Below are 14,498 nucleotides of genomic sequence, written 5' to 3'. Positions count from 1 at the left end.
GCAATTTTTATCAAACTCAAAAGTTTAAAAATTATGAGAACTAATAATCATTTGATAGCTATTGGTATAAAGTTCTATTCCTAGATTTTATATTAAGATGATAACAAATGTTTAGTATGAACTTCTTATTTCCTCAGGGTTGGGAGCTTTCTCTTCCAATGTAGATCAAAGACAATTTTGCAACTTTTAAGTTTCAGAGAACTGCCTTGGGCTCTAAGAGCTTAAGTGCCTTCCTCAGGGTTGTGGAACCTTGATCAAAGATAGGACTAGAACCATATCTTTTGCTGATTTATCCCATAGGGCATGTCACATAACAAACATTTCAATTTATAGAAAAAACATTTTTGGGTCTAGCTCTTTAATTCATTCCACAATGCCCTTCCTTTTTAAATAAATGAATTCATTCCTTTCACATTCTTATGACTATTAGCTGTGTTTTCCTCTCCATTGTATAATGTTTCTTTTCTTCAGTCCTAATCCCCCTAATCCCCTTTTTGATGAAAAAAAAAAGAAGGAAAAAGGGATCAGCACTAATAATCTATAAATGGAATGACATTCCTTTGACTTTTCTTTCCTCAAGGAGTCTAGATGCAGATACACATATCATTATATCTTTTCTCCCCTTTTAGGACCATCTAGTGTTGGCTTTACTTTAGATGCTTTCCTTTCCAGTTCTTCTGACTCACTTAGCCCCCTTTTTTTCCTCTTCCCTGCTGCATTTAATGCATTCCTAAAATAATTTTTTGAGTATTGTTAAATATTACTTTGTTCACTTTAGATAAGATTGGGGTTCATAAAATGCTCACTTCTTTACCTACCTCGTGTTAGTGTGTCTTTCTTCTACTATGCCCCAAAGATGAGTATTTCAAATTACAGAATTTTCATTCCATTCTTTCTTGTCCCAATACCAAAATACTATAGCCTAAATGCTAAAGGCTACAAATTTTTAAAAAATTTCAAATTCCATTAAGGATAAAAACATTAAATTAATGCGTATTAAGAGTTTATAATCATTAAATATGCCATTTGTATGAGGAAACAAGAGTATTACAGTCATCTTGGCAGTCAGAGAATTTACACAGAAAAACAAAACAAAACACTGTGCACTTTGATAAGAACTTTCTTAATCCTTTCCAAATACATACCTAAGGCTCTAAAGTCATACTATACACATTCAGTTGTTTCCAGTGAGGTTTTTAAAAACAAAGTGATGTTTTCAGGTACATTGTATAATTGTTAAGGCATATTTAGGACAATGTAAAATGAAGGTTATTCATCTGAAGAATTAGTAGGTATGTTAGTGGTCATTTTAAAAACGAGACATATAAAGTTCTAAATAAAACCATCAATGTTGAACTTTACATATTTATTTCTAGTATATTTGCAGAACATCACTCTTGGAGCAAAAATTGTGTAATATTCAAGGGTTTAAAAAAACACCCCCAAAATAAATTAATAAGTTGTACCATTAATTCCAGTAAGAAGGCTAAGTGGATTTTTTGCTGTTCAAAAATACACTAAAAAAATAAAATCTACCAGCATTCAAATTTTCATAGTTCAAATGTATATTTGCAATCAAACCAGAATTGGAACATGGCCAAAAATTAGATATCTCCCAAAGGAAAGAGATTCCTTTTCTCCACACTCCCCTCCCCTATCCCAAGATTAATAAAATTGAGAACATGTGTAAACCAATTAAGGTTTATTATACCTTTTATTATAATTGTTATATATATAACTAATTATAACAGAAACTATTCCATTGATAAGTATCCATGTTTGTATGTATATGTATAAGGATAACATCCAATAGCAAGTTTTTCCTTTATGTAACAATCATAGAGAATACATTTCACACATAATTATAATACATAAAATATAATTATACTATACGATGTGATTATTATATAAGAAAAGAAACCTCTATTATTAGATTTAGATATTATCCTTTTTATTTTACCTCATAAAAAGTGATGTTACTCACAAGCTTTTACTTATTTTTGATTCTGAAGTTGTCATTGTAATAACAGCAAAGAGGAAATTACTTACCTTAATACAAATACCACAACCAATGCAAAGTGTTTCAGAAATCCATGCTATTTTACTCTGTGGTGTGACCTCTATGCACAGTTTTCCTGGTAAAGAACAAGGTTCAAAATATTTTAACTAGTATAATTGTGATTGTACTTATTCTAAATTTGAGTCAATGATACTAATTTAGATCTTAACTTTATAATTTTGGGTATAATAGGCTGGCACGAAACTCAGACACTGATTTGTCAAATGCAAGATTTACAACAATCAAGTTTCCAATGCATATTTCTAGCCTTTTCCCCTCCCCATCCAATAACACTGAGAACTCTGTCCTAGTTAAACTATCTGTTAATTGTTTCCTATTTTATCTGATCCTTTTTACCTCTGTTCAGACCCCTAAAATTGTACCTGTTGAAATCATTTTTTGTTTTTTTTTTTGAAATTATTTTTAACATAAAATCCCCCTCAATTATCACTTTCTCCTAAATAAATCTTTCCTGATTCTACCCCAGTTAAAAGCGATCCCTTTTCCAACCTAACCTCTAATTTTTCTTTTTTTGTTTTTTCATAATATTAATTTCTGATTTTTTATTTACATATACATCATAGTATCTGAGAGTTGAAAGGGACCAACTCAGACATTTTATCCTTGTATTAAGCTGTAAGCTTTTGATAGCCAGGGAGCATGTATTTTCCCCCCTTTATACTTCCAATGCCTAACCTAGTGCATTGAATATAGTCTGTACTTAAAGTTTATTAAATTCTATGGGTACAATATATGTTGTGAATCTGCCTTGGAAATACCCAAACTTGAAAGAATCTTCCTAATAAATAGGTTATTCAAAATGTAAGATGAAAAACAGACAGGTAATAGTTTTTGCAAAAGTCTAGTTGGTATTTCAACCAGAAACAAACCTAGCATTTACCCTATCTCTCCTCTACCAATAATAAAATCAAAACTAATCTGTGAAGCAAAACCATACTTAGAAGTCTTGATCTTAAAGACAGGATGAAATTTCACAGCATATTACAAGAATTGCAGAAATGGTATTTGAATGTTTGCTTGGAAGTATTTGTTGCACAATAAAACCTGAATCTGTATTGAATTCTAAAATGTGGATTTTTCATTAAGCCTGAAAAAGGTTTTCTTCATTATTAATCTGAATTCTCAAGTTTACTTAACCTTTTCAATGAAAACCAATTTTCTCTCACAAAATTAGAAGAAAAATTGACATGGACATTCCCTTATGTGAAAAAAAAAAGTAGACTACGTACTCAAAATTTTTCCAAAATTATTAAGCCAAGTAATTTTATTTAAGCTCTTTCTTTTATATTGAAACAATCTACAGAATAACTTACCCATTCGCACTACTGGACAGCTCTTTTTGCACTCTTGTCGGCATTTCTTTGGCTTACATTTGTCATGGTTGACAATAGCAATTCTTGTTAATTTGTCTGCCATATTTCTCAATGCAGGCTTACAATATAGCAAGAAAGATGACTTTGTATGCAAGAGAAGGTGGAACCCAGGTCTTGATCACAAAAAGGAAAAAAAATGATTAAAATTAATCATGACAAGCTATTTATTCATTAGAATGTTAACATTAAGTATTAACATTAATCTGATCATATCAAAAGGTTTGAGTAGGTCATAGGGTCACTGAAGAAAAATACAATGATATATACACAATTAACAAAAGGGAATAAATAACAAATGACTTTTCATTAACTTCAAATTACCCAGTGCCACTGAACTGGATTAAAATGAAAATGGAAAATGCTTAACAAAAATATATGAAAATGCAATATACCAGATAATATTGTCAACTTGGAATTTAGAAGTCACCAGTTTATTTATAGTTTGGAGGTAAAAACCCCAGGTTTTGACCTTGTCATAGGAGTTTTCTCCCTGAGGGAAGGTCCTACTTTACTGGTCTCAGGCTAACAATAGACAATCCACTTCAGGGGGGAGCTAAGCCCAAGCCAAAGTTGGCTGGGTAAGCAGTGCATCAGTCTGGCAAGCTTAAGGTCCCCAGTTTGATCCTTGGAAGGAGGGTGTGATATACTGGGAAAAGGGTTCTGGAGACTCACTCCACTTCAGTTTGGGCTTAGCTCCCACCTGAAGCCTGAGAACAGTGAAGTAGGACCTTCCCTCAGGGAGAAAACTCCTATGACAAGGTCAAAATCTGGGGTTTCTACCTCCAAACTAAATAAACTGGGGACTTCTGGATTCCACATTGACAATATCAATCTGTCTTACATAGTTTTCTCCCCTCAATGTGAAAGCCACACTAGCTGTTTGCTACTCCTCACATTTAACAGTGCATTTATTGTTTCTGTGCCTTCCAAATCCCCCTCCCCAAATGAATGGAATACTTTGCCTTCAAGATAGCTCAAATCTCACTGAGTGCAGAAGACCTTTCCCTGTCTGTCCCCATTGCTGGTACTTTCCCTCTAAAATTACCTTCCAAATATTCTGTATATTTCTTGCTGTATCCATAGTTAATTTCATGTTGTCCTCCCCATTTGAATATGATCATCTTGATGGTTGGAATGATTTTGTATTCCCAACACAAGCACCATTGCTGGCACAAAGTTAAGTGCTAAATTAAATGCTTGGTGATTGTTTCCTTCATAAATATCCAATAGAATCTAAATTTCTGAGAGTTGGGATGTCTGATTTATGCCTTGTATATAGTTGATGATAAATGTTAGTTAAAGTCCGATACCTGTGATCCTTTAAATTTCCTTAAGTTTCTGGTAACTGTTGCAATGAATAATTTGTTTAAGCCTTATAAATGCCAGAGGCTGAGGAAATAAATTCTCTTCAGCGAATTTTTATTTTCTATGACATAATAAAGGGCTGAAAGTTATTCAGAGAATAATACAATCACAGAAATTAAATTTATAACAAGAATATTTAAGTGTTATTTTACCTGGATGAAATGCTGTACCAAGCCTAATCCATAAAACCAATGACATTTGATTAGCTTAAAGTTTTTCCTACTAATTGTATTGCAAACAAACCTACACTAAACATATAATGTGTGCTAATAGATTCTCGTTCCAAGAAATGGTAATATTATGAAACTACTTGATCATCTGAATCATATGCCTATGTTTCAGGCTTAATAAAATGGTGCAAAAATAAAAAATTCTAGCTATAAAACTCACAAGTTTTACTACAGAAATAGAATTTGGAGGTGGTGAGAGGTATGAAAACAGCCCAAGTGAATGAAAAATGATTTATATACTAAAATAATAAATATGTACCAATCTCTAGACTAACAAGCAATTTTTAAAAACTGTATTATTTTAAATATGACAATTTTATTGTGGGAACATTATCAACTCATTTTTCTAAGCCTTTTGTGACCAAAGTTATTCTTACTTTCCTTTTCCATATGGAAAGCATGCCTATGTCACTGTCCAGCAAAAGAAAAACATTATTAAATATTTGCTATATGCCAGAACTTATTTTAGAAGCTTGGGACAGAAATAGAAAAATGACAGTCCCTGTCTTCAAGGAGTTTATATTTTATATGACTTGATGGATGCAAGACATTCACATATATTAATATAGAATATACACAAAATGCTCCTGTAATCTGAAGAGGGAATCTCACAAATGGAGGAATTAGTTAAAAACAAACACCGCGCCCCCACCCAAAATCCTCTTTAAGTAGGTAGCACTAGAATTGAGGTTTGAAGTAAATCAGGGGTTCTAAGAGGTAGAATAGAAAAGGGAAGGTATTACAATCATGGAGGGTCAGCTGTGCAAAGGCATGTGGGTAGGTGATGGAATAAAACATCAGGGAGGCACAGCAAGTGTTAGTTTAGTTAGAATTGAGAGTGGAAGTGGTGGAAGATAGGCTAAAGCCAAACTATAAAGGGCTTTTTATGTAATAAAGGAATGTATGATTTGGGCAACTGCAGAAATGGAATGAAATCTAAACTATGGATAAAGTGAGCAGAGGAAAAGCGAAGTAAAATCATTCTAATCTCACTCCCACATATGAAAAGGAACATGAAAATGCAGACAAGTGGAAGCTGGGCACAAAGACACACTAGCACCCAAGGATAGGGGAAAAAAAGTTTCCTTTTCGTTTTTTTTAAACCCTTACCTTCCGTCTTAGAATTAATACTGTGTATTAGTTTCAAGGCAGAAGAGTGGTAAGGGCTAGGCAATGGGGGTTAAATGACTTGCCCAGGGTCACACAGCTAGGAAGTGTCTTGAGGCCAGATTTGAACCTAGGATCTCCTGTCTTCTGACTCTCAATCCACTGGGCTATCCAGCTGCCCCCAAAAGTTTTCTCAAAACAAAACACCTCTGAAATAATAACTTCTGGCATTTATATTGGCTTTGCTTTACAAAATGCTTTTACATAAGTTCTATCATAAAATTTATGAGCATAGCTTCAGAGCTGAAAGGGACTTCAAAAGCCATCTAGTCCATTACACTTATTTATAGCATAAATGTTTACAGTAAGAAGCAATATTAAATGAAAAGCTCCCAAGTTACTCAGGTAGTGACAGAGGTGGGTTCTGAACCCAAGGCTTGATGTCAAATCCAGCAGCCTTTTTGCTGTATGAACACTTCAGTGAATAGAGAAGGTTGGCATTATTAATTTCATTTTAGGAGATGCGAAAACTGAACTTCAGATAGGGGAAATGACTTGTTTGATATCACAGAGATAAAAAAAAAGTGAAGAGTATGGATTTAAAGGTAAATATGTCTGGCTTGAAATCCAGTTCTGACATCAAGTATCATGGAAAATGCAACAAAATTGCTACATCACAGGAATTAGTACTCTGGTGTCTATACATACTTAATAAAATCACAAGAAAACTTACACATCTTTAATTGTAGCTAGTTATTACTCCTATAAAAATATATAACAAGGTGGGAGTGGTGTACAACTGATTTCAAAGGGCAAACTTGAGGCATTTATAATGCCTTGCCCATTTTGGGAGATGGGGTAGGATAAAGAGGTAGGAAACTCAGCCCTGTGATTTCACAGATGTAGCTGCCAGTGTGGAAATACCCTCTGCTGAGGTAGACTGGCAACTCTGTAACTTACAGAGTTGCAAAGTAAATTACTATAAAATGTTGTTTCTTGAGAGTAGGGTTTCATTTTTGTTTCTGTATCCTTGGCATATAGTAGCCACTAAACAAATGCTTGATTATATTTTTAAGAGACCTGTTTAAATTCATAATATAAAAGAGACAGTGTCAAACAGTTGCTTTGTAGAGGCAGGACTCCTCACTCCAAATCCCATGTTCTATCCACTAAACCTGGCTGCCACTGGAGCTGCATATAGCAGAGTAAAATAAATGGTTATTGAATTTTAATAAAGAATGAAAAAAAATTTTTTTTAGAAAATGTCTTTCCCTTAAATTTTGTAGTAATTTAAAAAATCAGCTTTAAATGTTTTATTTTGTGTTAGTGGTGGAGAAAAGCCTTTCAGTCTAAATGAAACTGAAGATAATGACCAACCCTTGTTAACATTTGACTGCATGGTTGATGGAAAGTGGTGGTTATCTCACAACATACAGGCTCTCACTGGGCAAGTGGCTACAACCAAAAAACTATGATTGTGATTGCCTGGCTTAGGTGGATTTTAAAAAACCAACATCTTGACCAAAGTCTCATGGCTTTTAAACATGGTCCCAGAACATGATTAAACTAAATTCAAGTAACTAATCTAATTACTGGCTTTTTAAAAAATACCCCTTACCTTCTATCTTAGAAGCAACATTAAACATTGATTCCAAGGCAGAAGAGCAGCCAGGGTTAGGCAATGGGGCTTAAATGACTTGCCCAGGGCCACCCAACTAGAAGTATCTGAGGCAAGATTTGAACCCAGGACTTTTCATCTCCAGGTCTGGCTTTCTATCCACTGAGCCACCAGGCTGTCCCTAATCCTATTGCTACTAATGGTTCTACCATTCTTCCTATTCACCCAGGCTCAAAACCTACGTGTTACTTTTGACTCCTCAATCTCTCATCTCCATATCCTATCTCAGGTCAAGTCCTATTGTTTCTACCCTCATATCTCCCCTTTTCTTCTCTGACACTGCCACCATCTAGGTGCAGGTCCTTGACACCTCATACCTGGACATTGCAATAACCTGCTGGTGGTTCTCCCTGCCTGACATCTCTCCCTATTTCAATCCATCATTCTTCACTCAGCAATCAAATTGAGCTTCCTAAAGTACAATTCTGACCATGTCACAGCCCTTATTCCATAAGCCTGTAGCTTTTATTACCTCCAGGATCAAACACAAAATCTGTCTTTTAAAACTTCATAATCTGACCCCTTCCTACCTTTCCAGTCTAATGAAACTTCATTCCCCTCATATGCTACATGATCTTGGATTGGCCCCCTGTGCTGTTCTTTGGACAAAACACTCTATCTGCCAATTCTAGCCATTTTCACTGTTTTCCACACCTGGAATTCTCTCCCTTTTCATCTCCTCTACTAGACGGTGAGGAGAGGAATTGTTTTCTAATTCCTTTGTACCCCAGTCCTAACCACGGCGCCCCGACCCACAGCGCCCCGACCCATCTACTTGACAATAGAAGACTGGGGGAAGTGAATGGATAGGGTGTGGGAGAGGAAGGAAGACTGGGTTACATAGCTGTCTTTAATCATTCGAATGACAGACCTCTGGATAGGGAATTAGCATTTGCTCTGCTCTACCCCTAAGAGCAAAACTAGGAGCAAGTCAGAGGAAGGAAAGGGGAGGTGGGGGAAGAGGGGGTTAGTAAAAGAGGCAGATTAGGCTTAACATAAGGAATAACTTCCTTCACAATTAAGAACTACTCAAAAGTGGAATAGGGAGTCTCAGGAGAGGGAGAAAGGGAATGGGTCGTCTTCTTCCTCCCTCAATGACAAGCTTGGATATATACTTGTCAGATATGAAATCGAGGGGACTCCGAAGCCCCTTCTGAAATTCTGCACTCCTGAGAAACTGCAGATGTGCTAAGGATGGGGAAACAAGCAACTCTGATAAGCTGCATTGGGAGAAAAGCCCTTTCTCTATCCAGGCAGTCACTTTTGTACAGAAGGCTGCTGGCAGGGAGAGGGGGAAGGGGAGAAAGGGGGAAGGTGATGGTGGTGGTGCAGTGACTCATCTCTGGGACACCAAAGCGCCGGCTGACTTGGGGAGGCCTCTGCTTTTCTAACATTTCCGAGGGAGGGGAGGGAGTGGTCCTGGATGCTCGGACAATTTTATTCGGGATTGGAAAAGGCTTCCCAGCGCGATTCTTTTTAGAGCAGGGATAAGGGGTGCTTTAGGTGACATAGCGGGGATTCGAACCCGCGGCCCTAGGGCTGCGAGAAGGCTAGGGCCAGCCGCGCGAGTCCAGCAGCGCCCCAATCCCAAGTCCCCCAGTCTCGTGCCGCGGCGGTTCCGGCTGCGAGCCCTCCCGGCACGAGACGACATCGCCCCAGCCTCCCGGCCTACCCCTCGGACCCGCTCTTGCTCCCTCCCTCCGGACAGCGTCTTTTCCCGTCTTCGCTCAGCTCCGGATACGGCAGTGGCCCCGCATCCCGGCTGCCCACCCTACCTGGAGGAAAACGACCGCCCAGGGTGCGTAGAGGGCGGTGGCAGCGACGACCTAGGCTCCGGCCTCAGCCTGTGGGCCGCACAACGTGTTCCTGCGGCCACCGGCCAAAATGGCGGTGCCCAGCCGCCGCCTCGCGCTCACCGTAGAGACCGGAGTGCGCACGCGCAAAGAAGTCCCCGGCAGACTGGCAAGCGGATCCCCGCCTGCGAGGAAAGAGGAAGGCTTAGGTGGACAAGAGAAGCGGTCGACGTCATCGGAGTGCGCCGCGAAGTGACGTAAGAGGGCGGTGCCGGGGCTGTTGGGAGCCCGCGGAGGTCTGAAGAGAGGACCGGAGAGGAGAGAAATCAGTCGAGCTCTCCTGGGCTGGGGCTCCTGCTTGCCCCTCTCCAGCCTGGAGAACCGTAAGTTTGCGGCGACCGGGAGGAACGCAGCCTGGCTACTCTCCCCACTCGGCCCCCAGATCTCCTCCTCTTATTGCTTGGGAACTCGGCAGCCGCCCTGACCGACCCTGTGCCTCAGTATTCCCCTAGCTCTGTGGTCCTCACCTATTATTGGTGTGGGACTGAGACCTTTCCGAGAAAGAACGGAATGGGATACTGTTTAGGTTCCACTTCTGACACTAACTGGGTGGTTATTGGCATCACTTAACCTCACCTTATCTTGATTGCCTTGGCTATAAAATGGGAATAAATCTAGCCTACCCCATATGGCTGTAAGGGGATCAAACAAGATTAATGTATGTAAAGTGAGTTGCACATCCTAAAGCCACATGGAAATGTGAACTATTTTTATTATTAATAGTAATACTGGTTTCCTTTAAGCCTACTAGTACTCAATAATTAGCAATTGAGAAGAATTTTATCCCATAGAAGAGATGCACTTTCCTTGTTTGTGAAATAGTTAAAATAATCCTAGTGAGATGACACACAGAATCAAAAACTGAAGTTCTTGCTATCCTATATTTGCTGGTTGATTGATCCTGATACTATGGAAAGATCCTGAGTTGGAGCATGTTGTGGCTTCTGGGTTTGAATCCTGATTGGGCTACTTGGCACCTTGCTTCTCTGTGTTGGTAGGTGACATCTCTTGCAGTTTAGATCTGAATCACTCCTCTACCCCCAATTTCTCAGGAGTCTGGAAATTTGCCTGTGAGTAAATGGGATTGAGCGGGGTAGCTGTTGTTATTTGTTGTGTTTATCTTGAGCAGTGTGGCAGTGGTGTGAAGCTCAAATAGAAATGAGTACAAATAGAAATGAAGCCAGCCTCATATTGACTTGAAAACTACAAATTGATATTATTTATATTTTATTGTACTTTAATTTATTTTTTTAAAACATTTTCCAGTTACATTTTAATATAGTTCAGTGGCACTGAGTAGTTTGCAAAGACAAGTTTATTGTAGAGAAACATTTTGGCCTGGATACTATTTTGTATTTATGTTAGAAGGATTTTAACACACACACACACACACACACACACACACACACACACACACACACACACACATATTTAAAATTCCAAATAGTTCTCTAGAATGATCAGATCAGTCCATCATTCTACCTCAGTACATTAGTATACTGATTGTTTCACTTCCCATCCAACAGTGATCAATCTGAAGGATGCAAAGTGATATCTCAGTTTTAATTTGCATTTCTCTAATTTTTGGTGATTTTGAGTATTTTTTCATATGACTAGTGGTAACCTTGATTTCTTCTTCTAAAAACTGCCTGTTCCTATCCTTTGACCATTTATTAATTGAAGAATGACTTATTTTTAAGATTGACTCAATGCTCCATACATTTGAGAAACAGTCTTTTATAAGTAAAGCTTGCTGTAAATTAGTTCCTTCTAGCCTCCAGTTTCTAATTTTGGATGCATTGGTTTTGTTTGTGCAAAAACTTTTAATTTAATATAACTAAAGTTATCCATTGATTCTCTAGGTTTTGTTATGAACACTTTTCTTGTCCATGGATTGACAGGGAATTTTTTTCTATTTTCTCTTAATTTGCTCACGATACCACCTTTTGCACCTAAATCATATATCCTCTTTGCCCTTATATACAGTGGAAAATGTTGGTCCATGCCTAGTTTCTCTGAGACTGCTTTCCAATTTTCCTAGCAGTTTCTGTCAAATAGTGAGTTTTTGCCCCAAATGCTGGGATCTTTGGGTTTATCAAACAAAGTTTGAGTGGTCATAACCACCCTCTATCTTATTCAAAATCAGATTGTTTTGATGATTATGACTTTCTAGTATATTTTGAGATCTCACATAACTAGATGCCTTCCTTTATTTTTTCATTGATTCATTTGAAATTCTTAACCTTTTGTTTCTTCAGATGAATTGGTATTTTTTCCCCTGGTTCTATAAAATGATTCTTTGGTAGTTTGATTGGCATGGCATTGAATAAGTAATTTATATAGAATAATAATTTTATATTAACTCAGCCTACCTATGAGCAAGTTATAGTTCTCTAGTTTATTAGATCTGTCTTTATTTGTGTGTGAAGAGTGTTTTGCAGTTATGTTCTAGTTAGCAGAATATTTATTCTGCATTAACCTAAATTTTCATTTCCCTAAGTATTTGATACTATCTAAGGTAATTTTAAATGGAAGTTCTTGTTCTAGCTATCTCTTCCTGTTGGTTTTTTTTTTTTAAGAAATATAGATATAGAGGTAGCAGCAGGGTGGCTCAGTGGTTTAAGAGCCAGGCATAGAGACCAGAGGTCCTAGGTTCAAATCTGGCCTCAGACACTTCCTAAATATGTGATCCTGGGCAAGTCACTTAACCTCCATTGCTTAGCCTTTACCCCTCTTTTGCCATGCAATCAATACAAAGTATTGATTCTAAGATGGTAGGTAAGGGTTTTAAAAAATATGTAAACCTTAAAATTTCTTAGACTTATAAATGTTGGAAATTTCACCATTGGGAAATTTCATACTTGGAAAATTTCTTACTGATAGTGTATTGGAATGTGAACCCCATTGGCATGGGAGGTTCCTTCTCCTCCCTTCTTAAGATTACTTTAGGACAGAAACCTTTTGCTGAACAATGGAAAGGGCTTTGACCTATGCTTAAGCACAGAACAGGAATTTCTTTGAGTCATGATTGATTTTAGAATTGATACAATAGAGATACTTGGAATGACAGAATCAGGTCTTGGAAAATACAATTTCCACCCCACTCAGTCCTAACAGGATTTAGGAAGGGCTGCAGCATAGATCAAAATTTAATTATTTGAGAATATGACCTCCAACAGACATGTGCAAAGCCACAGACCTCTGGGCGGTCCTGGGTTAAGCTAGAGCCACCATTGGCACAGGGAAATTGATGGACAGTGATTGGTAGATGTGAGAACTGAGGGGAGGGAACTTGGATGGTTTCCTTAAAGATAGAGGGGTCTGAGGACTGAGGGGGTGGTTGGAGAGTTTTGGCTCTGAGTGCTTGGAGAGGTGCTCTGAGAAGCTTGCTCTGAAGGAAGCTGAAGGTGGGGGCCTCTGAGACTGTTTCTCCATTTTGGTCACGTGAGTAATAGGGACTGATCTTTTCTTTGCCCCAGCTATCTAAGGGCTTGGGCCCTTTGGCCCAGCCTAAACAGAAGGGGTATTTAAGCCCTATTCCCTTCTCTCCCCTTTCTCTCTCCCTCTCTCTCTCTATCTCTAATTCCTTTCTTCCTCCTGTCTGTAATTAAACTCTATAAAAGGTTGACGGCTGACTTGAGTTTTCATTTAGGAATTACATAGCTGAATTCCTTGGCGACCTTAAATTAATATATATATCAGTCTTTTAAAAGTGATTTCCTTGTCACAAATAGAAATATATATATATATATATATATATATATATATATATATATATATATATATATAGAGAGAGAGAGAGAGAGAGAGAGAGAGAGAAAGAGAGATGTTGATCATTTATTTTATATTTTGCAACTTTGCAAAAGTTGTAAATTGTTTGATTTAGATTTTTAGTTAATTCTTTTGAGATTTTCTAAATATATCATTATATCCTTTGCAAAAGGTGACAGTTTTTTCTTTATTTATTCTTAATCTTTCAGATTTTCTCCTTGCATTATTGCTATAGCTAGCATTTCTAGAATGATACTAAATAATAATGGTGATAATGGACATCCTTGCTTCACCCTTTGATCTAACTAGAAAAGCTTCTAGTTTATCCTCATTACAAATGATTGCTTTTGGTTTTAGATAGATACTAATTATCTTTTAAAAAAAGCTTTTCCATTCCTTTTTTTTTCCAGTGTTTTTAACAGGAATGAGTACTGTATTTTGTAAAAAAAAAAAAAAAATTTCTGTATCTGTTGATATGATTATATAATTTATGTTGTTTTTATTACTGTTATGGTGATAGTTTTCCTGATATTTAACCAGATTTACACTCCTGGCATGAATCCAACCTCATTATAGTGTGTGATCTCTGTAATAGATTGCTCTAATTACTTTGCTGTTTTATTTTAAAATTTTATATTAATATTCATTAGGGAAATGTGTTTATAGTCTTTTTCTCTGTTTTCACTCAGTCAAATTTAGTATCAGAACCATATTTGCATCATAGACAGAATTTTGTAGGGCTCCTTTAATTTTTCAAATCATTTATATAATATTGGAATTAGTTGTTCTTTAAATATTTGGTGGAATTTGCTTGTAAATTAATCTAGTCCTTTTTTAATGTGGAGAATTTATTTATGACTTTTCAGTTTCTTTTTTAAGATATAATTATTTAAATATTTTATTTTCTCTTCTGTTAATCTGGCCAATTTATATTTTTGTAAATCTTCATCTACTTCATTTAGATGGTTGGTATTATTGGCATATAATTGGACAAAGTAGCTTTTCATAATTACTTAATTTCATCTTAATTTGGTAGCAAAT

At 36.9% G+C, this 14,498-nt stretch overlaps 2 protein-coding genes across 3 annotated transcripts in view; one reads left to right on the top strand and one right to left on the bottom strand.

The window, feature by feature from the left end:
- Window positions 1–9,852, bottom strand: part of ABCE1 (ATP binding cassette subfamily E member 1) — a 29,003-nt gene extending 19,151 nt beyond the window's left edge. Inside the window, exons 1-3 of the mRNA XM_007496274.2 lie at window positions 9,609–9,852; window positions 3,394–3,566; window positions 2,050–2,135 (exon numbers count right to left, since the gene is read on the bottom strand). Of these exons, the coding sequence (XP_007496336.1) occupies window positions 2,050–2,135; window positions 3,394–3,496 (189 nt within the window). The 5' untranslated portion in view covers window positions 3,497–3,566; window positions 9,609–9,852. The remainder of the gene's footprint in view (window positions 1–2,049; window positions 2,136–3,393; window positions 3,567–9,608) is intronic.
- Window positions 9,853–9,859: 7 nt separating this feature from the next.
- ANAPC10 (anaphase promoting complex subunit 10) overlaps window positions 9,860–14,498 on the top strand; it is a 163,066-nt gene continuing 158,427 nt past the window's right edge. Inside the window, exon 1 of one of the 2 annotated variants that reach the window (XM_007496275.2) lies at window positions 9,860–10,009. The gene's annotated coding sequence lies outside the window, so the exon portion shown is untranslated. The remainder of the gene's footprint in view (window positions 10,010–14,498) is intronic. The other variant, XM_056802744.1, reaches the window with a different exon arrangement.

This window comes from Monodelphis domestica, chromosome 6 (assembly GCF_027887165.1).
Source record: "Monodelphis domestica isolate mMonDom1 chromosome 6, mMonDom1.pri, whole genome shotgun sequence".
Lineage (NCBI taxonomy): Eukaryota > Metazoa > Chordata > Mammalia > Didelphimorphia > Didelphidae > Monodelphis > Monodelphis domestica.
Note: the sequence above shows the minus strand (reverse complement) of the source record. Positions and strands in the feature narration are given on the sequence as shown.